Consider the following 27,586-nt stretch of genomic DNA (forward strand, 5'->3'; position numbering starts at 1 on the left):
ATGGAGTTTTTAGGTTCAACTTTAACAGCAACTTATGCCCATCCTAAACCAACACCAACCAACTTTCTACCAGCGATCGGTTCCGTGACATCAAGCTATAGGGACCGCTTCCCCCACTCCAATATGACCCATAGCTTGAGTCTTCCTTGGAGACCAAGCACATACTACAAAGTAGCTGCTGACTCACCAACCTTGGGCCCCTACTGCACCAGATCTCAGAAGGTGTCCGAGAGCACCATGCTCCCCTTTGTTTCCAATAGAACCACTCTCTTCACGCGGTACACTCCTGATGATTGGTATAGGTCCAATTTAACCAACTATCAAGAATCCAACACTTCCCGACGTAATTCAGAGAGTCTAAGAGTAGATACATCTCGCTTGATTCAAGACAAATATCAACAAACAAGAAAAACCCAGGCAGATTCCACTCAAAATTTGGGAGAACGAGTCAATGACATAGGATTTTGGAAATCTGAAATAATTCATGAGCTGGATTCAATGATTGGAGAGACAAATGAACTAACTGACGTTAAGAAAAAATTGGAGAGGGCTTTGATGGAGACGGAAGCCCCTCTTCAGGTAAATATAAGACCTAATGATTAATGACTCCGTTGTTATGATTATAATTCACTGGTTGAATTTCTGAGGTTATTTATTGGTTGAATTGGGTTTTATTTCACCTGTAGAAGTCAGCCCCTATCAATAAATTTGTAACTGGTGCCAGTAATGTTAAAACAATTGCTATTTTTACACATTATACAGAACAATCATATAAGCAGAAAGAATTCTGAATGCAAAGCAAATGGGGCTAATTAAAGAGACACCTTGGAACATACAATATATTTAAGAGATGGGAAGATGAAATTTTCATCTTGGTCATTGATGTCCCTGGATTAACATAAACAACATTTTGGGGAAAAATACACCCATAAAACCAACTATTTGTTTAGTCTGGGTTGTGAAATGCCTGTGTATACAGTATAATTCCATTTCTTGGCACAAGGAAGTGATCAAATGAGACTTTCCATATATATATATATATATATATATATATATATATATATATATATATATGATATAATTGATTTCAGAGAGAAAGGGAAAGGGAGAGATAGAAACATCAATGATGAGAGAGAATCATTGATCGGCTGCCTCCTTCATGTCCCCTACTGGGGATCAAGCCTACAACCCAGGCATGTGCCCTGACCAGGAATTGAAGCGTGACCTTCTGGTTCATAGGTTGACGCTCAACCATGAAGCCACACCAGTCGGGCCAAACGAGATCTTCTTAGGAGATGGAATAGTTTGGTTGAATAGAGAAATGGGACTGAAGTTAAGCCGGTTGTGGTCATGGAGGCCACATTGCAGTTGGTTACTTGCCTCTGACCCGGCTTCTGAGTGGACTCAAATTGCCTCCAACCTTCTGAGTGTGTGAGGGCACTCCAACCTCATTCTATACACCATCACTAAAAGAAGATATTCTGTGTGTGTGTGTGTGTGTGTGTGTGTGTGTGTGTGAGCAAAGCTCATACCATTTTTCTTCATATTTGTGTGACTTATTTGCCATAGTTTATTGTTACATCTGTAGTGGCAGAGTTTAGAGGATCAAGGAGCTGATGTCTAGTGGGTTGAAGAGTTTGTTGGAGACCCTACACACTGTTACTCTTTTTGTGCCCCCTCCCCATTAAAAACAAGCAAATACAAATACATGCAACCCACCAGAAATTTTAAGAGAGGTTGATAGACATTAACTATGTAATTTTAAAGTAACTCATCATGAATCATTTTGAGGGATTAGAAGCCCTTCCATACTTTCTCTGTGCTCCACTCAGTGTGAGGATTTCTGGTCTATTCTACACCCTGCTACATCCAACCTCACTTACTTTGAATTATCCTGAAAAGTGCTCCTTTCAGAGATGACTACTTTCAGTGAGATGGTTCTCACTTGAATTGAATTTTTTCTTCAATTTTTGCCCAGAAGTTTTTGATTATTTATTATCAACATAGTATCAGAAGGCCCTGATTAAAATTAGTTAGTCATGTAAACTGATCCCTCTCAAAAGAGAAGATATAGATTGTCAACTCATGAAAAAATGTTAAAACTTCATAAAAATGCTAATTAAATCAATGAAGGAACCATTTTTGGCCTATAAAATTAACAAAAATATTGATAACGTCTCTGATTGGCAAAGTTCAGAAAGTGGACACTTTCATATATTGCTGGTAGGACTGTGGAAAGAAGAAACTTCCTGGAAAGTGATTTAGTAATACACGTTAAAATAATCAGAGTTCCTGTCAACTCATTAATCATCATCTATCAGATGTAAATTGCACTATTAAAAAATTAAAGATTCACTCAAAGATTTTGTTCAATGATATTATATCTGGATTATAATGTTCATACTATTATATTTAAAAAATTTTAAATTTAACATTATAAAGTCACCACATAATATGAAATAGTCTTTGAAAAAGTATTACATAATGTTCTCTCATACTTAATTTATTGTTAGCAATCTAAACTATTTTCCATTGGTGCCATTAATATACTTTGTCTCAAAGATTATTTTACAAATAGGGCCTATCATTTAATGTCAACCCTAAAAAGCATAATATAAAATTATAAGGACACTATAATCTCTGTTTTGTTAAAAACAAACAAACAAAACAGTGATAGGAGTATGGCTAAATCATCTTCTATTTGTCTGTATTTTTCTCTTTAATGGATAAGACAATTTTATTTTTATAATTGCCTTTTTAAAAATAATCGCTTGGATTTGGGCTACACAAATATTTTGTTGTCTTTAAAGACAATCATTTGTTTTTTTTCCCCTTACTCTTCTTATAGATATTATTTGGAGATAATATAAATAATACCTGGAAGACTCAGGTTATTAAAGTATTTCTGTAGAAGACATTAACACCAAGTAATTTTCTCAGGTGCTAATTTGTGGAGATCAAGTTGATACTATCTGCTTCATTTTGTCAACTCTCCAAATTAGGAAAAATTTCAAACCACAATTGAAGAGCTAACTCTTTACCTTCTATCTAGAACAAGGGATTTACTTACTAGTAGTTGTCATGGTTGGTTTCACCTACATTTCCAACAAAATGGCTGGAAAAGTTGGTATTGGGAGTGTTTGTTGACTTGTGTTAGAAGCAGGTCATTAGACACTCAGGTCACTGGTGTTAGTCAGTTTGTGTTAGAGGTTTTTCTAATCTGTGTATCTGCAGGTAGCTCGAGAATGTCTGTTTCATCGAGAGAAGAGAATGGGCATCGACCTAGTTCACGATGAAGTAGAAGCAGAGCTGCTGACGGTAAATATGGGGGAAATGCTTCAACTAGAAACTTAGCTGCCAACATGCATTTAATGTTCAAACAAAAGTGATGTTACATATAGCCACTTATAAATAAGAAATTATAACATCAAGTGTTTATAGCATTTAGAAAACAACCTTTTTAGGCTAGAAAAGTAATAGATATTTATTTAGAGAATTTGAAAGATACAGAAAAGGATAAAGAAAGATAAAAATCACCTGGATCTGACTTACACAGAAATCACTATTAATTTGGGGGCATTTAAGCTTTCTTTTTATTAAACACTTAGATAGATACCACCCAACTTAAAGACACACAGACATGTCTTCAGGATTAGAAATATACAGTATATATGAAGACACACAGACATGTCTTCAGGATTAGAAATATACAGTATATATGAATTTGATTAGTGATTTTTTTCTAGATCAGTGCTCAATGGTGATTATTAAATATACATGTGGGAAGGCAGCACTGTTTTAAAAAAGATCATTTTTAGAGCAGTTTTAGGTTCACAGCAAAATTGAGAGGAAGGTACATATAATCCCTGTAGTCACACATGTATAGCAGCCTCAGTTACCAATACCCCCTACCAGAATGGTACATTTGTTATAAATGATGAACCTACATGGATACATCATCTTCACCCAAAGTCTGTAGTTTACCCATAGGGCTCACTCTTGGTGGTGTAGATCCTATGGGTTTGGACAAATGTACAATGACATGCATCCTCCATTATGGAATCATACAAAGTATTTTCACTGCCCTAAGAATTCTCTGTGTTCTGCTGATTTACATCCCTAACCCCAATAGTGCTTTATTCATTTAAAATTTTGTATTGGTTATTATTTCCACACATCATTATATATGCTTTAATACATGATTTTAATGGTTACATCATGATCCATTATCATTTTTTTGAAAAAACAATCTTCTCTTTTTTAATAGTTAGGTTGTTTCCCTCTATTATTATTATTATTATTATTATTATTATTTTGTTCTTCTTATATTTTAATAACATTGCAGTGTACAAATATATTATTGATAACTACATGTATTTTTATTATTTCCTTAGAATACATTTCAAAAAATGTAACTGGTGTGTCAAAGGGTATAAGCATTTGGAAAGCTTTTGGTATATAGCCAAATTGCCATCAGAATCTTATTGTTATATCTGCACTCCCATTTGATTCTCCCACTATGCTCTCTTCCACCTTCCACCAATTCAATATGGCTTACTTCTAAGTCATACTGAACTTCATTTACTAGACTTGCTAGCACAGATGTCTGCCATTTCTTAAGATTAGCCATTATATGCCTGGGTCCTTCCTAATCTCTCTCTCTTTCTCTCTCTCTCTTCTTAGCCATATCCTCTATTAAGCATTAGTTTTATATCCCTAAGTACCTGTCAAACATATTTACATTGGTAACATATTTACATTGGTGACTCAATTTTTGGTTTACATTCATCAAGCCTAAAAGTGAGCTTTTCTTCTATCTGCTTTCTATTAATGGTACCAAGGTTCTCCCATTACCATGGCATGTCTTGCTGACTCCCATCATCTCTGTAATCAGTTCCCAGCTCCTGTACATTTTTCCTCTGATTTGTTTCTCACCTCTCTCTTTTCCACTTCATTCTCCCTAACATTGTTCTAAATCATCCTTTCCTCCTTCATAGCTGATAAATGTGAAATCTGCAGATGCCTTGTTGTCACTGAGATGCAGTAAATTATAAGCCACTTCTAACAGTTTGACTTCATGAGTTTGCCCACAAACACACTAAAACATTTCTAAGAGATTTCATTTGAAACTTGGCTACTTTAGTGTTTCCATAATTCTAGCTCTCAAAACTGCACCCTGTGAAGGCTTTTAAAATATCAGTGATTAGGTCCAACTTCCAGAAATTCTGATTCAAATCTGGAGTGGGGACTAGGCATTGATATTTAAAAATACTCCCCAAATAATTTTAATTAGCATCCAGAGTTAAGAAGCACTTTTTTAAAACTACAAAATAGTATCAATAGAAGTTAATATCTAAATAAATTATCATATTATGTTCATATATTGGAAGACTTAAATAGTGTTAAGATGGTAGTACTTCCTAAAATGATCCATAGATTCAACACAATTCCTTTCAAAATCCCCAGCTGATTTCTTTGTAAGAATTGGCAAGCACATCCTAAAATTTACATCAAACTTCAAAGGATGCAGAATAGTCAAAATAATATTGAAAAAGAAGAAAGTTGGAGGACTTACACTTCTTGATTTCAAAACTTACTACAATACTACAATACAAGGATAGACATATAGATAAATGGAATAGCATTTGAGAATCCAGAAATAAGCACACATTTATGATTAATTAATCTTCAGCTGGGTGCCAAGTTTATTCAAATGGGAAAGGGCTATTTTCTTCAACAAACGGTGCTTAGATAGTTGGATTTATTTACATACAAAGAACCGAAGTTGGCCCCCTACCTCACACCATACAAAAAATTTGAGTCAAAATGGATGAAAGACATAAATGTAAGAGCTAAAACTGTAAAAATCTAAGAAGAAAACATAGCCATAAATATTTATGACTTTGGAATAGGCAGTAGTTTCTTAAATATTATACCAAAAGCACAAACAATATAAGAAACAAATAGATACACTTGGACATCATCAAAAGGAAAAATTTTGATGATTCAAAGAACATCATCAACAAAATGGAAAGATTGCACAGAATGAGAGAAGACATTCTTTGCAAATCATACATCTGATAAGGGACTTGTATCTAGAAGAAAAAAAGAAAACTCTTACAACTGAAAACAAAAACAAACAAACAAAAAACCTAGTTCAAAAGTGGGCAAAGAGTCTGAATAGTGAGTTCTCCAAAACTCCAAAGAGGGTATAAAAATGGCTAATAAGCATAAGAAAAAAAATGCTCAGCAATATTAGTCATCAGGGAAATTCAAATAAAATCACAATGAAATATCACTTCACACCCATTAGGATGGCTAAACTAAAAAATACCCCCCCAAAAAAATAGCAAGTGTTGATGAGAATGTGGGGAAATTAGAACCCTCATACAATGCTGGTGGAGATGTAAAATGAAGTAACTGATTTGGGAGATGGTTAAACAGACTTATCATCTGATTCAATAATTCTATGCCTTTGTATTTACCCAAGAAAAAAGGAAGTATGTGGCCACACAAAAGCATGTACATGAATGTTCATAGCAGCATTATTCATCACAACCATTTAGAAACAGCTAAATGCCCATCAACTGATGAATGATAAAACGTGGTCTCTCCATGCAACAGAATGCTATTCAGCCATAAAAAGGAATAAAGAACTGCTGCATTCTACTACATGAATGATCCTTGAACAAACTCTGCTGAGTGAAAGAAGCCTGTGGCCAAGGACCACATACTGCATGATTCCATTGATATGAAATGTCCAGATTAGGGAAATTGACAGAGACTGACAGTAGATTAGTGTCTGCCCAGGAGAAGGTGGCTTAGGGATTGGAAATTGGGGATAACAGCTGAGGGGTATGCTGTTTCTTCAGTGGGTAATGAACATGTTTTAAAAATTGATTCTAGTGATAGTTATGCAACTCTGTGAATAAAAACCATTGAATTGTACATGAATTCTGTTGTATGTGAACAATATCTCAATAAAACTTTTTGTTTTTTAAACAACAACAAGAAGCACTGCTTTAGAGGCAAATATTTTCCAGGTCAGTACCAGACACTGATTGACCTCAAAACACCAGAGTCTATGATTAGACTAGTGGTTCATCAACTGAGGGTGCCTTCGCCCTGGCCAATTAGTTCAAGCAGTGACTGTATCTTGTAGCCTACTCAAGGAAATGATATTAGCATACCTTATTTTTACCAAAACAGGCCTCAGTTTTTTAAATAACTAAGTTAATATTATAAAAAAAGTAGGAAATAGCTTTAAAAGGCTTGCTTTTGAAAAATGTGAGTAGAATGAAATATTTTCTCACGAATTCTGTTGATTCTTTCAGTCAGTGGTCTTCACCAAATTCTTACAAAGTGGCTTCTCTGGGGGAACTGATCAGGACATTATATCAATGGAACTCCTAGATCTAGCTAACTTCTTGGACTTTAAAGCAAAATGAACCTTTGAGTGAAGATTAATGAGTAAATTAACACTGGGGACAGTCTCCATGGTTTTTGGTTTTAGACATTTAGACCTTCCTGCCTCCAACTCTCTGAAATTATTTAAATTCATATATAAAAATTATTTTTTAATATATTTTATTGATTTTTTACAGAGAGGAAGGGAGAGGGACAGAGAGTCAGAAACATCGATGAGAGAGAAACATTGATCAGCTGCCTCCTGCACACTTCCCACTGGGGATATGCCCGCAACCAAGGCACATGCCCTTGACCGGAATCGAACATGGGACCCTTCAGTCTTCAGGCCGATGCTCTATCCACTGAGCCAAACCGGCCAGGGCCATATATAAAAATTATTGTTGAAGTATTTTTTATAATAAGAGTCTCATTAAAAGTATTTTTTTTTCACTAAAAGTCCCAGGAATGCCCGCCATATGCAGAGTATAAAAGCTCATTAGGGTTTTGGGTTTTACGTGTTTTTTTAAAGCATTACTCTGTGCATCTTTTGCCAACACCCACCTCAATGATATAGCTACACACACACACACACACACACACACACACACACACAGCCATAAAGAGGAAGACCACCAACACTGAAAACTGAGACTGATGCACAGGCTGCTGTGAGAATGTAAGAAATCTTTGCTACCTGTAAGGGCAGAGGAACCTTGATAAGATGTGTTAGGAATTTAGTTTTTCATTTACTTCATTAATTTAGGATATTAAAGAATCAGAGAGTAATCACTGAAATAACTCTAAGGATAGTCAATATTTTTATGTTACATAATTAAGCAATAAAAGATAAGACTATATAGTTGAGTAATAATTAACATTGGAGTTGAAGGACTTTATAACCAAATTAGCAAGGCAGAAATGAAAAGGAGCTATTTAATTATTTGATAATTTATCATCATAGAAATCATAAATGTTCACATATCAAAAACACCATGCACAAAATATAAAGGCAAAGGCCAAACTGTAAAACACACACACACACACACACACACACACACACACACATATATATATATATATATATATATATATATATATATATATATATAAAAGGTTTACTTTTACATATAAGAACACATAAGTTAATTTTAAAAACAACGGAAAAAGTGGACAAGCACAAAAGAAAAGCCAAATGGTGAACCAATGCATAGTCATAGCATTAACCCACACATTTGGACAGGTGTACTTTTGGGGGGGTCCTATCACATTGGCAGAGATTAAGAGGAGTCATAATGGCTACTTGGTGTGGGAGCTGAGGAAGCACACACCCACTTATGGTTGTAAATGGCACAGCTTTTCTGAAAGGCAATTTGGCTGTACTTGTCAAAACCTGGAAAAAAGGCTACCCTTTGGCGATGTCTAAATATTTATTGAAGTTGTTGTTCACAGCATTGTTTAATGTCATGGGGAAATGTTCAAGTTTAAAATTAAAAAGCAAACCACAAAACAGTGTGTATAATATGATCACTTTTCACTTGAAAAAGATGTAACAATTTTGTGCACTTTTTAAATAGCATGTTGGTACTATTTTGAGTTCCTAGATCTTCTAATGTGAATATCAGAGGAAACCAAATGGTTGTTTTAAAAACTCTGATACAACAGCTGTTATATATAGTGTATACATAATAGCAGCATCAAAACCCCACATGTGAGGTCAAGCAGAGCAGTGGGGTGGGGCTGCGGGGCTCAGGTGGGCCAGTGGGGAGGAAAGGCAGCCTCTTTGGACCAAAGAGCTGGGCATGTTGGAGGCCACATCATGGCTAGAGACAAGCCGCCTTTTGACTGCCTTCCCCCTCCCTGATGCACTGTCTTGGAAGAATAGTTAATATTCACTTTGCACATCACCAGAATTTTGTTTGTATACAACCAGAGATGTAAAAAAACTTGAAATCTTATCCCTGTCCCAACTTGTTCCATAGTATGATTTTCTACAGCCCTATGAATAATGAATTTCAGTCTGATATTTAGATCACAATGTTATCGGGGCATATGTGTAAATAAGTGGATATAAAGTTGTTTACTTGTTTAACCAGAAACAAAATGTTCCTTCACTGATGTTTTGTTACATCATTGACTTTGAATGCAATGCTCAATAACAAAAACATTAATGTGTGTGTTTTTCAATTGAGTAGGAAGTTGATAATATTCTGTGTTGTCAAGAAAGGATGAAGCTGCATTTGGATAAGGCCGTGGCCCAACTTGCGTAAGAGCTTTACCTCATACAGTGTAAAACCTATTGCCTCTCATACCGTGTAAGACCTTTTGTGAAACTGTACTTCTATGCCTCCCATTCAGATTTCTCTTAACTTCTTATATGAGAATTTCTTATGTATGGAAACACAAACACACACATACGTGCTCACACATGTTTTTATGTAGAGATTAAAATGAGTACTTGGAATACTTGCTTTACATTTTATTTAAAAAATAATTTGAGATTTCATAGCAAGTATTTCTGTCTTAACTTGGAGTATGGCTAAGATTTCTTTGAACTCAAAGACTATTACTCTTTGATGAGAGAGTGACTTGTGGGTGTGCAGCCCAACAGTCGGAAGAGAGGTGAACTGTGGTTCACTTTCATGTTTACTTCCTCTACCTCCTTAAGGACATGGCCTTCCCTGATTTCCTGGCAGAAATGCTCCTTCTCTGATCACACCATCTCAATACTCATTACGACCATTGCATAGCAATTGAATAATAATTAATATTGGAATGAAGGACTTTCTAATCAACATTCATTATATCTCAACATTCATTCATCACTGCATTGTAACTGTCCTTCCACCTTATTCTTTACCAGAACACGCATTCCTCTCTTCTCTGCAATGGTAGGTAGTAGCAGATGTGAGAAAGGAGATAATAATCAGAGGAGGGGCTTGCGTAGTGATAATAGCTGTCAACACAGAAAGTGCTGGCTGGGGCTGCTGCCTAACATGAATAGGCAGACCAGTGTCCATTTGGTTATGGCCACAGAAAGCAGTTGGATTCTGCGTATACTAATGTTATCAAGGATTCTGTGTGACATCCTCAGAGCAGTAAGCTTTGTAGCCATGCTGGTACTTCTTACTTAGCTTGCCCAGCCTGCCCACCAAGATAGCTGTGAAGGTGGGGGAGGTTCAGGTGCCTGAGATATCTCTTGAACTCTTACTAGAAAGAGTCTGATGCGGAAATTGGTGACGCTAGGGATGATATTAACTAAGGATGACTCGTTGCTTGTGGTTTGTTTAATTATACAATTTACTTAAGCTATAGATACCGGACAGTAGCGTTCCAATATTAACTTATGGGTTCTGCTCCCTAGGAATTCAGAATCACAGTTTAGTGAGGTTCAAAGAATTGCTTCTGTGGTTTTCTCCTGGTCCAGTTCCTAGTCCCCATTTTCTTTCATAATCTACAACCTGCTGCCGTCTTCTGCATCCTTTGCTCTTCTTGACCCAGATTGTGCCACCCTGGACAGCACATTCTCCTCAATCTCCGTTACCGACGGTTCCCATGTGGCCCTGGTCCAGCCTGTGTGGGAAGTTCTGTTTCTGCGTGTGCACTTGCTTGGCCTCCTTGTTTGCGATCCTTTAAAGGTCTGGGCGAGATGCCCACCTCACTTCCGGTGACGGCTTCCTCGGCATCTGGGGCCCTGAGTCCCAGATATGGCCACGGGGCTGGGTCCATCCAAGGTGTTGGGAGAAGGAACGGAGCAGTGAAGCACTCAGCTTGGATCTTAGCTGGAAATGGAATCCCATTGAGCACCAACATGGCAGCCAATATTTCCCATCATGGGCTATCAGTAGGCTGGTGGGGTGTTGCCTCCAGGACTTTCCTTAGCTCTAGATACCCGGAGAGATTCTGAGGTCAGGTCATGGGAGGAAAGCTGGGGGCCATCCTTGTCTGGGACAACAAATGAGAAAGGCCTTCTAATCCTTGAGTTTCAACCAACAACCCAAGGGAAGAGGCCAAACCCAGAGTAGCAAGGGGAGATGCCTTGTTGTCTTTTGTCCTTTGCACATGTGTACTGTTGCAGAATTCAAAGAATGCAGGTGACTTACATGCTGCTACCCTCAGTTCCACTTCATAAATAACAATCAAAAAAGAGATCTGAAAGGTCAACTGACTTACCCAAAGGCACAGGCTCAGTAGAAGGGATGCTGCAGCTAGAACCAGTCCATTCACTTCCATGCAGGCTTTATTGAGTGATAGCTTAATTTTTGGAATACAGAAATGATTAGGATCACCCAGTTGTTCCGCTTTTTCAAATACTATCTATATGCTAGTGACTCCCAAATTTTTCTTACTAGTCTAGAACTTTCTCCCAAATTCCAACAGCCTACTTGGTTCCTGCACTTGGATATTCAGTGGACACCCAAGCTCAGCATGTCAGCTGCATTCTGTCCAGTCCTGGGCTCCTTGCCCACAGCCTAGCCCACCCTTGTTGATAGAATTTGCTCTTCCAATCACTGAACTTCAGCTCTTTATTCTCACTGATGTTCAGTCTTCTAGGAGATTCTCTTGGTCTCATATTTAAAACTCATCTACCCTCGGTCCGAGCCACCCCTATCTCACCTCGGTAACTGTCCCGTCTGCTCCTGAGTCTCCCTGCTCTCTTGCAGCTGTTCCCAGCCCAGCACCAGAAGGCTCCTCTGAATTTTAAGTCCGTGATCTCTCGCTTCCTCAGGAGGAAAGCCCGATGCCTCTGGTGTCCCGAGGCTCTGCTGGATCTGGTTCCCGCAGCGTGCCCTTGCTCACACGCCGCCTCCTCAGGAGTCCTGCCCAATGGCCCCATTTAACATCCCCACTCATGCTCCTGGCCAACTTTCCTGCTAACAAACCACATGACTTGCTTATTCGTCATGAGCATCGCCTGTCTCCTCCCAGCAGGATGCAGGCTCCTCCAAGGAGGAGATGTTTTGTCACATTCTGGGCGTGCAGAGCAGTGTCTGGCATGTGGTAGCACTGGTTGCTATGTGTTGAATGAACTCCTCCGTGAGTGAAGACATGGCTGCCAGTCTCCAATGTCCCCACTGGGCCTGCCCTTTGGTAGTAAGTACCAGGCCTCCTTTCTGCTGGCAGGGCAGGAAACCACCATCTGAGAGCTCACCACCACCTCCTCCACAGAGGGTGGCTGCTGAAGCACACCCGCCTGGGAACCCACCCATCCGACTCTTCCAAGCACTGACTCCTGCCCTGGAGGTTGATTTTGACGGCGGGGAAGGGGGCTGGGGGAGAAGTTGAGGAGGGAGACAGACAGGGTAGTGCAGGTGTGGACAGGTTCCTCTAAGCCAGGGTCCTCTCTGGAACAATTTGTATTTTAAGATGGGCCCCAGTCCTAGGGCTCCAGATACTTGACTCCTGTCTATGTGCACATCTTCTCTCCTAGCCATGGGAGGGGCATGAAGGGCAGGGTTCTAATTAGTCACATGCTTGGCCATGTTCAGGGAAGGCTCCTTGTAATGGAAAAGTTGGACATGGTGTGGAAAAGGAGAGACCTGGGAAGCAGTAGTGGGTGGGTCTCAGCACAGAGGGCAGTTCCTCTCCCTCTTATGAAATTGCTCCCTGAACTTGAAGCTCCGTGTCCTCCTCTGTGTTATAGAGCGAACAGAGCGTCCCAGCATGAGCTGGAGAAGGACCTGCATGACAAGCAGGTGGCGCACCGGATCGACGACAAGTGCCACCACCTGCGAAACACCTCAGATGGCGTCAGCTACTTTCGCGGAGTGGAGAGGGTGGATGCGACGTAAGTGGGGCACACACCACTTCATGATTTTGATGTTATTTACTGTGTTCTCTCTTCTTTCAAAGTGATGCAGCTGACAGGTTAAAATGGGAGCCGTGGGGAGGCGTGGGAAGGGAACGGCCACCCCTGACCTGCTGGACAAGTGTCCAGTCTAGTTGCTGCGTGTTCGCAGTCGGGCCTTGGCGCTTACAACCTGTATTCTTTTGAAAAACAATGTTTGTTCTTCAGATTCTTACCTATGGAAGGAACACTTCCTGATGTAGGAAGCCTAGAAAACACAGCTAAACATAAAGGAAAGTGCCGCCTGTGTCCGATGCCTGGGACTCAGTGGGGTGTGGGTTGAAAACAGCTTACTGGTGTTATTTTTATTACCACTGATGGTTGAACGTGGTCTGTCCGTGGTTGCTCTGCTGGGCCCTGGCATGCAATCTTGGGTTCATGGTTGTTTCCAGTCATTTGAAAATAGTCAACTCGATTGAGGTGAAATTCACCTACAATCAATGTATTCAGTGTAAGTGTACATTTTGATGAATTTTGACAGGTTTCTATTTTTATGTAACCATGACCATAGTTTAGATGAAGAATACTTCCATTGCCCTAGCTGGTTTGGCTCAGTGGATAGAGTGTCAGCCTTAGGACTAAAGGGTCCCAGGTTCTATTCTGGTCAAGGGCACATGCCCGGTCTGTGGGCTCAATCCTCAGTAGGGGGCATGTAGGAGGCAGCTGGTCGATGATTCTCTCTCATCATTGATGTTTCTATCTCTCTCCCTCTCCCTTCCTCTCTGAAATCAATAAAGATATATTTAAAAAATACTTCTATCACCCTAATAGTTCCCTTGTTCTCTTTCCCACACTCATGTCCCCTACCCAAATGGGTTCTCTCCTGTGGGCTGGTCACCCCAAAGCAGCCCCTCTCTTAGTGCCCCTGTAGAGCAGCAGCACCAGCGCTGACTGTTAGGTTCAGGGTTGTGACTCAGATTCAGACTCTGTGTTCTAAGGGGACCCCCGCAGCGCCTCTGCCTTGGCTGGACGTGAACAGGAAGTGTCTTCCTCTGCTCCCCCAGGGGTGGGTGGGCTGGCCTGAAACCACTCACTCTGACCACATAGCCCTCTGTACAGGGCGTCTATTTACAGCATGAACTCTTAGGCACCTCTTGTAGAATGACAGAGTATGGAGTAGATAGGGTGTCATTTAGGGTCACTGGAGCCTGAGCTAAAACCTCTAGCCAACAGTAAGCGTCTTGTTTGATATCTTATCACACCAACAAGTAAAGAAATGTCACCCATGAACCTACTATCCAGAGATACCAATGTTAACAATTAATCGTCAGTCCTTCAAATACATTCCCATGCAGGTGGACATAGAGTTATGCTTTTAAGTAATGGTATTTCATACACGCAGCTTGAGTAGCATACCTGAGTAGTCAGCTCATGATATATCCAAAACATTGTTTGTGGAAATATTCTTCTGCAACATGAGCTTGCATGCTATAAGGGTTATTTTTTTTTAATGTACCATAATTCACTCAGTTTTACCTTGAAGCATCAGGCTGTTTCCAGGGTTCCAGGGATTGGCATAAATATTGCTGAAAATGGCCCTCACATATACATCTTTGGGAACATTTTCCTTGGGGTAAGTTTATACACTGTTTGCTTGATCAGCACACATTCGCCTTGGAATGGCAGACGGTTAGGGTTAGCATTGCCCCTGTGCGGGGACCTGCGGACATACATGACGTGTCCGCAGTTTCAGCTCTGGGGATGCCGTGTAGGACAGGGTGACATAGTTGATACTGTATGTATATGTGAAAGTTGCTAAGACTTCAAATCTTCAGTTCTCATCACAAGAAAAAATGTGTAATTGTGTATGGTGGTGGATATTAACTATACTCAGTGTGCCCATCATTTTGCTATATATACATTATCAAATCAATATGTTGCATGCCTAAAACCAATACAATATTATATGTTAATTATATCTCCATAAAAATATTTCTATAAGTGACCTTTCTGGGTTATATGCATTCGAAAGGATCTCGTGTTCATTGACTTTTTACCCTCCTCCGTGGTTGCACCAGGTCAGCATTCCTACCTGCAGAAGATGAGTTTCTCTCCACAGTTCACCAGCAAATCATTCTCTTCACTCTTTGCTTTTTGACAAAAGGCTTATTAATATATCATTGTTTTCCTTACTTATTTGGTTATTCCTGATGTGGAATATTTTTATATGCTTACTAAGCGGTGTGACACATTTGTAATGAACCTACTACCTTTACACTCCACCAATCCTTTTTTTCTCCCCCAAACTAGCAAAGGAGTCAGTTTGTGGTTTGGGTTTATAGAAAATTGGCTAGCAGTAAAATATGGAGCAATTAAGAAAAATTTAAATTAAGCTTTGCTCTGATGTTTGCGTTCCGGGCACTCACGCCAGGATCAGTGTACGGGTTCTCTTGAGCAGGATGGACGATGGCCAGTTCATCATTGTCACCATTGTCTGGCTCTCCTTCCTTTGTCCAGGGTCTCAGTGCCAGAGTCGTGGGCCAAATTCACAGACGACAATCTTCTTCGCTCTCAGAGTGAACGAGCAGCCTCAGCCAAACTAAGAGACGACATTCAAAACCTCTTGGTCGTGACTGCAAATGAGATGTGGAATCAGTTCAACAAAGTAAACTTGGCCTTAACTAATCGCATTGCTGAGACTGCCGATGCTAAGAACAAGATTCAGGTTCATTTAGCAAAGGTAAGTCCAGCCCCGGTGGTGCCCTCGGCTGAGCTGATGGGCGTTGCAGGGGCGCTGGGATCAGAGCACTCACCACCCTGAGAGCGGCAAGGAGGCACAAGCCTCCTGGCCCTACAGACGAAGAGAAATTAAAAACAGTACAAAGTGCACCATTTATTTTAGCAAGGCAGTCAGGTGTCAAGATGGAAATAGGAATCCACTGGCTTTGGGAACACAAAGAATGCACTATGTAATAAGCTCTTCCTAGTATTTTTAACAGAAACAAAAATATTATTAAAGCTTAATGAATCACTGTATGTAACTAGGAAGTGAACTTATTATTAGAACATATGGTAGGAATGTTTTCTGTTGAATTATTTCAGGCACTTGTTTTTTCTTGAATACAAAACCAAACACTGGAAATTATTAGGTGGTTCAAAGTGTTTCTGATATTGAGCTTTTTAAGTGCTCTAAGTATACGAGTTTTACAAGGACAATAAAATGAAAGGCTCCATCAGAATTCATGTTTCAAGATAATCAAGGAGCTCTTCTTTGCTTGGTGTCAGCCTCGGAGCCTTTGTTGTGTCTGTGGGTTATGCTGCATCTGTTGTCAGTTCCTTCTTTAAGAACCTTACAAGTCTGTCATGTCACTTGGGAGTGATGTTAGCCCCTGGAGGGCCCCATGTTCTCAGGATACAGTGAGGTGTCCTTCCTCCTCGGGGCGCTTTCTTCGGGCAACACACACTTATTGAGTCAGAGAGTGTGCTACCGACTGTGAAGGGCAGAATGGAGCATAAAATGTAGTTTTGTCCCCAGACTGTAGACATTTATGGAAAGGTATCCTTGGGACAGTAAGAAGCCTTTGGAGGCCTTTTAGAAGACTGATGCGATGGAGTCCCTTAGTGCCCCAAACTTTACTTACTCCTGTGTTAGTCTGCTGGGGCTGCCAAACAAGGCATCAGAGGCCCAGGGGCTCACACAGCGGGGATTCGTTGTCTCACAGTCTGGAGGCTAGAAATCTGAGGTCGAGGTGTCAGTAAGGTGGTTTCCTCCGGCCTCCTTCTCCCCATGTCCTCACACGGTCTTCCCTCTGCATGTGGCTGTGTCCTAATCTCTTCTTCTCATAAGGACACCAGTCACATTGGATTAGAACTTTTACTTAGTCACATCTCCAAATACAGTCAAATCCTGAGGTACTAGGGGTTAGACTTTAACAAATGAATTTGGGGGAGGGTGGTGGAGAGGGTAGAATTCAGCTTATCAAAGCTACATTCAAGGCAGGCACTTGAGGGTATAAGCACGTGAATGACATGTCGACCTTGACATCTTGTATCTCACAGTGAGACAAGACATGCACATAGAAAATGATGAGTTGCATCAGAAAGGAGCAGAATGAAGCCCTCGGAGCTACAGAGAGAATGTGTTTAGCAGAAGCAGCAGTTGTCTACAGTGATGAGAGGCAGGAGCTCCGGAGCAGGGCCTTGGTGCAGGGACAGGGCAGAGGTTGCTGGGGCGTGGGGGGGGGGGTGGTGTCACAGATTAGGGGACAGATTTAAGAGTTCCTGGGGTACACAAAGCTGAATCCATGTGATTATGTGAGAGCTCGGCAGGGGACGGGAGAAAGGGTGTAGCAGAAGATAGTCTGGGGACAGTACCTTGCACTGGAAGTGAGCAGGGAGAGTTAGAATGACAAGTAATTAGGACAGCAGTTGGCCAGAGAAACTATGGCAGGTGATGGTTTAAGGGGAGGGGGCCATCAGAAAGGCCCATGGCTTTGAGGGCACAGTCTCATGAGGGCCGCTCGGCCAGAGACAGTTCCACGGCCACTGAGTAGGGTGAGCAGGAAGTGCAGGCAGGGAGTGAGCACGTGGCAGTGAGCATGGGGAGACAGCACCTGCTGGCAGCACCCACTGGGCCTGGGCAAGTGTGGTGGTAGACAGACAGATTTAAAGGAATTGGGTGATACTTGGGTGTGTCTCAGGAGGAAGGAATGGGCAGGGGAAGTGGGAGAGTGATGGGAGGGGCTGTGGAGAAATGGGAGTGCAGAGGTCTGCACTGGAGGAGGAGGGAGGGTGCTCAGAACTTAGAGGGGGGCTCACTCCACAGAGGAGACCCAGGGAGAGGGCCAGATTTATGTGGTGGTGGGGGGGGTGTCTCTTTAAGAATAAAGGTTATAAAGTCAGGACTACAAAACTGCCAGTGCCCCCCTACTCCCTTGCAACTGAGACTCCCTGAAGCTTGACCTCGATTTGCTTCAAGACAAATCCCCACCAGCAGGAAGACATCCCTGTGAGGTTAGTGAGCAGAGAGAGCAGAAGAGAAGAGGGGAGGACCAAGTGAGGTGAGGAGGGAAGTTAGGGCCACTCAAACCTCACGGCCTTACTTTTCTCAGTTACAACTGGTGATGTAGACAAAAAAAAAAATTAGAAACTGGTTTTCTGGGAAAAAATAGCTCTGATTTATAGCATTTGCATATTTGACGTAAATTACCACCCTGGCTGATGTCCCCCAAATCGGGGGTCAGGAAGACGTGTGCAGTCAGCTCTCCAGGGCAGGAAGAGAGAAAGCTGCCCAGCACAGGCTCCCTGGGACTGGGACTGGGACTGGAGGGGGCGGGTGTGCTCAGGGAACCCACCTCCCCATCCCAGGAGGCAGGTGGGCCACCCTCTATGGACAGGCAGGAGGAAGAGCAGGTGGGAGGCACGCACAGCTAGGCATCAGGCATTCGCTTCTCTCTCTCCAGACACTGCAGGAGATTTTCCAGACCGAAATGACCATAGAATCCATCCGGAAGGCCATCAAGGACAAGTCTGCCTTCCTGAAGGTGGCCCAGACCAGGCTGGATGAGCGGACGAGGAGACCGAACATCGAGCTCTGCAGAGATATGGCCCAGCTGCGGTGAGCGGGGAGAGGGGCACCCCTGCAGGGGGAAAGCCGGGCCCTTTGGGACAGTGCACCAGCCTGCCCGGCTCCGTGTTCTTCAGGAAAGCGCTCTCTGCGAACACACAAGGCACCTAATGAGAAAGGAGAGTGATGCTCATTGCCGGGGCTTCTTTAAGTATTGATAATGGGAGCTGGTGTCCAATGCCCACAGAGTTCGATTCACGGAGTTCAGTTCACGGAGTTTGATAAAAGTTCTTAAGATGGATGTTGGTGGTTGGACGCATAGCATGTGAATGCACTTAATGCCACTGAACTGTGCACTTAGAAGTAATGGAGATGATACATTCTGTATGTATATTTTACCATAGTTTTTTTTTTAAAAAAAAGGAAAAGATATCAACATTACACACACAAAAAGTGATAAACAGTTGGCCTCATTCAGAGAGGCCAAGGTGGATTTGGGGTTCCTCAGCTTCTGGAGTTGTCTGGAGTATCCAGAATACCTCGCTATGCATGGCAGAGTGCGTTGGTTTGCTGTGTATTTATTCCAAGTGCCTGAGACTTGTCAGAAAAGGGACCTGCATCACAATTCCACTGACCCCTTCTCTCTGCTCTTGCCCATTTGCTCTCTTTGGCCTCTTCTGGGGGTTAATACATCTGCTCTGGACATTAAGAGCATTTTCATGATCCCCTAAGACCCCTAAAGAGTTTTAGGGTCATTTCAGCTCGTTCTGTTCTCAGTAGAAATTGAGACCAGCTGGTCTTCATCAATACATCTCCCGCGCACACATGGCCAGAGGAATCTGACACCATCGTTTATCTACTAAACACTGCATGTATTTATTACCATTTTAACTTTGAAGACTCCTTTTAGGATGGGCTTGTAAGTGATTGGACAGGATCCAGTATTCCCCCTTAATTCTGGCTTTATTTCTAATTTCCAAATGCCTGCTTCTGCCTTTTCTCTCTGGATTTCATTGTTGCTATTCTTTGGTCACAAACGCTTCTTTGCAGAGGCGAAGCCACTGCAGGAGCAGAGGGGGAGCCCTGAAGTCCAGAGCTGTTTCTGGGGAGAGATGCGTCGTCGTCTCTGGCCCAGGACAGAATTCCCATGTCATCACTCAGGCTTTATCCAAGGGGTAAAACGACCCTAAGCTTCACCAAAGAGACTGTGGGTTGTCTGGAGGGAAAGGAAAGAGTGATCTTCGTGGGGCCAAAGATGATGAAAGTAACAATACAGAGGGTGATGGAGGCAGTAATAGCAGCTGCGCCACCAGTGATCTCACTCTGTGCTGGCCCCTGTCCTGAGCACTCACCTCCCCTCATTCATTATCTTCAGGTTACAAATCAGGGAACTGCGGCAGAAGTGGGTTGAGTGACTTGGTGCATGTGGCACCTGGTGGTACAAGGAGAGCCACAGTGTGAATCCAAACAAGCTGTTTGCGTCTGCTCCCCCAGCTTCCACACTGGGCTGTTTTCACCTTCCCCTGCCACATAGCTGACCTCCTCTGACCTTAATGCCCGTGTGGGTGAGTCAGCAACGCAAGTACTGCATCCTCATCTCTCTCACGAGGATGAGAGGAGGATGAGGCCGAGAGCCAAGGAGGAGGTTGTCACTCAGCACACACAGCCTGGGGGTCTGTGTCAGATGCTAAGCAGCACGTGTGAGAAGGTATGCAGACAGATTACTGCATTTCTCCCAGGGGAGCTGTTGTCTGAGGCCATAGCCACAGAGGAGTTCAGCCAACTACATGCTTCTCAAAGGGAGTTCCCTGGAGCCCCTCTGGTACAGAGCCCATTATTTAGGGCAGGCTGCGCTCCCTCCAGAAGCCAGGTGTGCCCGATGGCCAGTGTACAGTGACTGCGCTCCGGGAGAGCACACTCATCTGGCCAGTTAGGGCTGGGGCACAGATTGTGGCTTCATGCAGATATGATTAAGAGAAGCCGAACTGAGGTTTCATGCTCTGAGAAGCTTTCCCGCGTCCTCACCCGTGGCGGTGAGATTCAGACTACAAGCACAGGAGCACAAGCCGGGCGCTCTCCTAAAGGGTTTGGAGTGGTGGGCTGGCCTGACAAACAACGGGGCATTCACAGCGGCTCCCTGGCGCTGAATGGCTTTCACTCTTTTCCTCCTTCACAGCCACACAGAGCTGCTTTTCCTGACTTCCTGTCGACTTTGTAGTATGTCTACTTCCCTTGCTCCTTCACTGGCTTCAGGACAAAACCTGCTTTTGTTTCCATAAAGATTTCTTGTTAAAATAGCATTGCCAAAAATATGGCCCCAGAGTAACAACAGCGGAATTTAGGATTATTATTGGGGGAGGGGAGTATTTTTCCTCTTCCACTGATCATTCTGAAAGCAGCCCTTTGGCCCGCCAGTAGAAGAAAAAATAAGCCCACAAACTCAAAGGAGTGAGGACTGAGAAAAATTGCTGTTTTCATTTCAAGACCTTTATTTTCATTTAAAATGTTCTAAATGGGTTCTTTCAAAAGTAATTGTAAACATTCTTGGCATCGTTGGCGGCAGGCCAGACCAGGCTCCACTTCACTTAAATAATCTTGATACATTTTTTAACTACGGTCGCTTTATTTGTATTTGAATGCAAATGTTTTTCAATTCTGTAATTCCCCAAAAGTTATGAGAGGTTTCGGCAGGACAGCTCTTTGTGATCTGCAAGAACAGGAACCAGAGTGAAGTGTGCGTGAGGGAGGGAGTGTGTCCCTGATGGCGCAGGTGGAGGGAGGGTGGCCTCCCGCTGTCTGGGTTCACACAGCAATGGGGCACAGGGTGTTAACTGCCTACTTTCTATGTGCCTTAAATTCCTTAAAAAAAACAACCCTGATATTTTAATGTGTATATTTTCAAAAGTTCCCTCAGCTAGATCTTCCACTAGACTATTGTTTGGCTTCGAGGAGTAAATATTCATATATCTTCCTGTTCCTTGGGGTTCACGGTTCCTTTTGAAGGCAGAGGCAGGGCGCAGGGGCGGTGGAGATGAGAAGCAGGCCCGGTGTGACCATACACAGCCCTGGGCATGGAGCCCATCGCCGCCTGTGCAGCAGCCTCCGGGAAGGCCTGCTTCTCTCCTGGTGATATTTTATACTCTGGGGTCCTCACAAAAGACTTAGTTTCAATCCAACATGATCTAAACAACAACAAAACATGCTTTTTATCAGTTCTCCGGTTTTGTGTTTAGCAATCCCAGACTGGGAGAAGCTTAACACTGAAGTTTCCATTCTGTCCCTCCCCAATGAGAGTAAGAAAACAGGCAGAGGGTCTAAGATGAAAGAAGATGCGTGGCGTGGATATTTCTCATGGCTTGTTGCAGCTTCTATGAGCCTGGGGCCAGGGGGTGGGGGTTTTGCAGTGTCCTTCCTCTTCTCAGGCTGCCTGCAGGTGGATGGGAAGCTGAACCTCCAGGCCCCTCCAAGCCCCTCCAAGCCCCCTCCAGGCCCCTCCAGGCCCCCTCCAGGCCCCTCCAGGCCCCTCCAGGCGCCTCCAGGCCCCCTCTAGGCCCCTCCAGGCTCCCTCCAGCACAGTCTCCATCACTTGGGGTCTGGTTCTTGTTCTTGAAAGACCTTGTAGACTTGGACCTCTTGGTAGTGCCCCACCTCTCACCATTACCTTCCTAACTTAGTACATTGAAGTTGGTCCTCATCCAACAAGCATGTTTTGCATGCCTGTCAACTGTGAGAGGGGCTGCTGGATTCAGCCTCAAGCAAGATGGACTCAGGGCGCTGGTGCTCCTGGAACACCCACACTGTGGACGTGAGAAGAAGTCTGTTCCTCTGGGCTTTGAGGACGGCACACATTAGCAGATGGGGCTGGTGCGTGGTAGGTAAAGTGCTGGGCTGAGGGGATGGGAAGGGTGAAGGCGCTGAGGTCAGGGACAGCAGGCACGTTCCAGGGCATGCCAACAGAGCACAGGGGAGGACTCTGTGGCACATGTGAGGTTCTCTGGGAGACGGAATAACAGGACTATGAGTGAGGGATGGGCTATGAGGAAGAGGGCGGGTCACGATCATCAGAAGGTTTTGTTTCAGCATCCTCAGGATGACATGGCTATTGCCTGGCATGGGACACACAGGTGGCCTGGGTGCTGGGGGCCCACCTGCTCCATGCCCGGCGTAGACCTGGGCCAGCCTCATCCTAACATGGCCAGCAGGAAGGGTGAGCCCAGCACAGGGGTGTGGTGGGACCCTCTGGGAGTTTGTGAAAGGGTCATGGTGTGATGGTTGCACTGTCCAAGTGAGAGGTGTGCTCCCAGTTGTGTAGGTCAGCTGAGTCATGTCAGAAACCTCTTTGAAGGTCAAAGAGAGGTCAAGTCCCTCAAAATTGTGTTTTCTTTTTGAAAAATATTTATTGTTTTCTTTCTGCATTTAAGAATAGTATTAGTTCATGATAGAAATATCAGAAAATGAAATAAGAAATAAAAACCATCCTTAATTCTTTGTGCCATCAAGGAATAAGCAATGTTAGCTATTTGTCCTATTTGCCACCAAACACAAGAACAAAACTGGAATCTTTCTGCATGTAGATTTAATATCCTGACCCTCAACCAGCACTGTGCTTCTTTCCCCATGGCAAGCACAAGGTTGCTGTTGCTGTTGTAAACATTGCTTGCATACTATTTTGTCATCTGGCTATAGCATATGGTATTATTTGACATTAATATTTTTCCTCTTATTTTGTCATATTCTACTACTCAATACAACATAACACTGTGAAGAAATTATTTCGTTATACTTTTATGTCACACTTTTCACCTTGCTTACTTTTTTCCCAAAAGTTGTGTGTGTGTGTGTGTGTGTGTGTGTGTGTGTGTGTGTGTGGTTATTCTGATTTTAAAATAAATTCAAATAGTACAGATCTATACAGAATACAAAATGAGGCTCTCTCTCTTGGCCTCTCCACCCTCTCACCCCCAACCTCAACAACAACTGTGATTTGTGCAACTCCTTAAATAAGATTACACTTCTCCCTGTAGGAAAGGCATGCATGATGGATTTTGAGTAGAAAAAAAATTGTTACTTTGGTGCCATTTTAATAATCATAACAGGCTGTGAGAGCCCACGTGGGGCCTGACATTATACTGGCCCTGTGGCAGGTTGCCAGATTTTGCAAATTAAAACAGGACAGCCAGTTAAATTTGAATTTCAGATAAATAATGATTAATTTTTCAGTATATGTACCCCAAATAGTGCATGCAATAAACTATAAATACTTATGCGAAGTAAAAATACTTACACTAAGTATTATTCAGCCTTAAAAAGGAAGGGAATTCAGGCACCTGCTACCACATGGACTGACCTCGAGGACACTATGCCAAGTGAAGTAAGCCAGTCATAGAAGACAAACACTATGACTCCACACATATGAGGTCCCTACAATTCATAGAGACAGAGGGTAGGAAGGTGGAGGCCAGGGGTGGGAGGAGGAGAATGGGGAGTTTGTGTTGAATGGAGGCAGAGTTTCCATTTTTCAAGATGGGGAGGGCTCTGTGAGTAGATGGTGGTGATGGCCGCATAGTTAAAAATACTCAAGATGGTAAAATGTTTGTTATGTGTATTTTACCACAATTAAGAAATACTTATAATTAAAAATTACACGTGCATCTGAAATTCAGATTTAACTGGGCATCCTGTTTATTATGGGGCAACCCTACACTTTGGGGATTATAGGTAGAAATGAGGTGGTCTCACCAAAAGGGGTCCAGTGTGTCGAGGCCAATATTCCGGTCTCTGCTTCTGTCCTTTTCTCATAGGGAGCTCAGAGACCTAGCTCTTCATATGGCCACCGAGGGTCCTCACTTCCTCTTAGCTTCCTGTTGTGTGCAGCTATAAACACACGTGGCCGAGGGCCCCTAAAAGGCAGTTCACCAGTCCTCTGGGCCTAATTTCCTCATCTGTAAAACAAGGAAGCTAGGCTCCATGACCTTTCACATTGATTTTCCAGTTGCAAAGTTCTGGGAAGCTATTAAATTGCCTTGGTATAATGATTTTAATATGGTCTGAATATTTTTTCTATGATCACAAAATCTTTTTTTGTCTTTAGGGATGTCCACATCCCTTTTGTTCATTGTCACTGCCCTCTTTATATTACTATATTTTAATTAATCTCATGTACCGCCAGTCCACTGATAAATGAACCCCAAAAGGAAGAAAACCTTAACTTTGAATAACTGGTTAAAATTTGGTGAATTTGAAGTTGTGTTTTCAACTGACCAGAGTCAAGCAGGGAAGCAGCATGGTAATTAATAGCAGTGGGAGGGGCCCTAATCAGTTTGGCTCAGTGGATAGAGCGTCGGCCTGCGGACTGAAGGGTCCCAGGTTCGATTCCGGTCAAGGGTATGTACCTTGGTTGTGGGCACATCCCCAGTAGGGGGTGTGCAGGAGGCAGCTGATCAATGTTTCTCTCTCATTGATGTTTCTAACTCTGTCCCTCTCCCTTCCACTCTGTAAAAAATCAATAAAATATATTTTAAAAAAATAGCAGTGGGTGGGGATTTCATGCAAAACCTGAGGTCCTTGTACCTCAGTTTCCTCATCTGTAAAATGGTGATAATCACAGTATCTACTTCAGAGTGTTGTTATTAGGATTAAATTGTCTAATCATGTAAAGTACTTAGGATAGAATATGTATTTACTACATAGTAGCATTTAATATTTACTATATTATACATATAATACTAATAAAGTAGTTGGTAAATGAGTTGCCATTATTATTATTATTATTATTATTATTATTACTAGAGGCCCAGTGCATGATATTTATGCACTGGAGTGTGAGGGGGGTCCTCAGCCCAGTCTGCTTTTTCTAGCAGTCCAGAACCCCTTGCTCCTTACCACCCGCCTGCTTGCTGCTCCTTAGCACTGCCACAGAGGCTGGAGAGGCTCCTGCCACAGCCGCTGCACTTGCCAGCCGTGAGCCCAGCTTCTGGATGAGCGACGCTCCCCCTGTGGGAGCACACTGACCACCAGGGGGCAGCTCCTGTGTTAAGCATCTGCCTCCTGGTGGTCAATGTGCATCATAGCAACCAGTCATTCTGCTGTTCGGTCAATTTGCATATTAGCCTTTTATTACATAGGATTATCTTTTTATAATCTGTTTCCTATTTTCCTCTTGAGTGACTACATGGTTATCTTCCTTGGATATTATTGGCCAAATCAGTGGGTAGAGGAGCTCTTAATTGCTCTTCAGGAAGAGAAATATTTTCTAACTAAACACAGTTGAAGAAATCAGAAAGGAAAAAAGAGATTTGGCTTAGTAAAAACTGAGCTCTTGCCTGGCCAGTATGTCTCAATGGTTGAGCATTGACCTATGAACCAGGAGGTCATGGTTCAATTCCCAGTCAAGGCACATGCCCAGCTTGCGGGCTCGATCCCCGGTGTGGGGCATGCAGGAGGCAGCCAATCAATGATTCTCTCTCATCATTGATGTTTCTATCTATCTATCTATCTATCTATCTCCCTTTCTCTCTGAAATCAATAAAATATATATTTAAAAAAACAACAAAAAACTGAACTCTTACATATAACAAAAACATCACAAAATTAAAAGGCAAAAAACAAATTGTGGAAACATTTGCCACAGTCATAGCAGACAAAAAAAATCAATGTGCTTGATACTGAAAAAGCTCTTTGCAAATGAATAAGATAAATAGAAATATCTCAGTAGAAAAAGGAGTACAAGACAGAGAGAGAATTCACCGAAGAAATGCAAAATGACCAACAGACATTTAGGAAAGGTTCACTAGTAAAGAAATAAAAATTAAAACAATATCAATTCATAGAACTTGAGGAAATGCTAGATTTTTCTGTGAAGTTTCCTTTTTGTTTTAATGAGAAATGTGTCATGTTTTTTCATCATCACAACCTAATTGGAACTGCAATTTGTTTCACAGTTTATGTAGCTGATTTTATACATTATTTTCATGTTCTATTAAGTTTTCAACATTTACAAGTATATTTACTCTGGGACCTTGAAGCATTATCTTGGGGCATTGTTGGTGGGAGAGGAGCATTACAATTGGAGGCATGTTCATTAACCCATCCCTCTCTCTACCCAACCAGGGTGTGGCGAGAGCGGGCGGAATTCTAGTCACTGAATCTAGTTGGTTATCCCCCTCTTCCTAACTACAAAAATAATTCCAATGATAAAATAAATGTAAGAAAATCCAGCTAAGCTTTTATTTTTTTCCATTTTTAGTAATTATTTAAAAAATCAAATGTTTAACAGTTTAGTGTGTGTGTGTGTGTGTGTGTGTGTGTGTGTGTGTAAAATTTGCTATTGTCCCCAACATAGGCCTAGTTTGCCTTTGGGGTTCTGGGTGTAATGAATGGGTGTGGCCCTGGCCAGATACTAGAGCCCCACACCAGTCTTGCTTCCTATTTGCAGTCTTGCAATATGAAGTAGTTGTGATGACTGTATGACCCATGTGCCTCTGGGGACTCCAGCACAGCAGCCACACCTCCAATAGGAATTCACTGACCACACACATCCTTAATTCAGCTAATAACCACTGTTGGGAATGTAACCTCTGCTAATCTAATCGGGTGCTTCTTCCTCCCACAGCCTTGTCAACGAGGTGTATGAGGTGGATGACACCATCCAGACCCTACAGAAGCGCCTGAGGGAGGCCGAGGACACCCTGCAGTCTCTGGTCCACACCAAAGCCACCCTGGAGCACGACCTGGCTGTCAAAGCCAATTCTCTGTACATCGACCAGGAGAAGTGCATGGGAATGCGCAAGAGCTTCCCCAACACCCTCCGACTGGTGGGCTTCTGCTAG

The 27,586-nt window shown here is 42.5% G+C and overlaps 1 protein-coding gene across 1 annotated transcript; it reads left to right on the plus strand.

Annotated features, from left to right (window-relative positions):
* TEKT3 (tektin 3) lies at positions 1-27,586 on the plus strand. The gene is made up of 7 exons (XM_006097369.1): positions 1-579; positions 3,235-3,318; positions 9,600-9,670; positions 13,049-13,192; positions 15,710-15,932; positions 18,655-18,809; positions 27,370-27,586. Exons 1-7 carry the CDS (start codon positions 1-3, stop codon positions 27,584-27,586), a joined length of 1,473 nt encoding a protein of 490 aa, XP_006097431.1.

This window comes from Myotis lucifugus, unplaced genomic scaffold, assembly GCF_000147115.1.
Source record: "Myotis lucifugus unplaced genomic scaffold, Myoluc2.0 scaffold_199, whole genome shotgun sequence".
Taxonomy (NCBI): Eukaryota; Metazoa; Chordata; class Mammalia; order Chiroptera; family Vespertilionidae; genus Myotis; species Myotis lucifugus.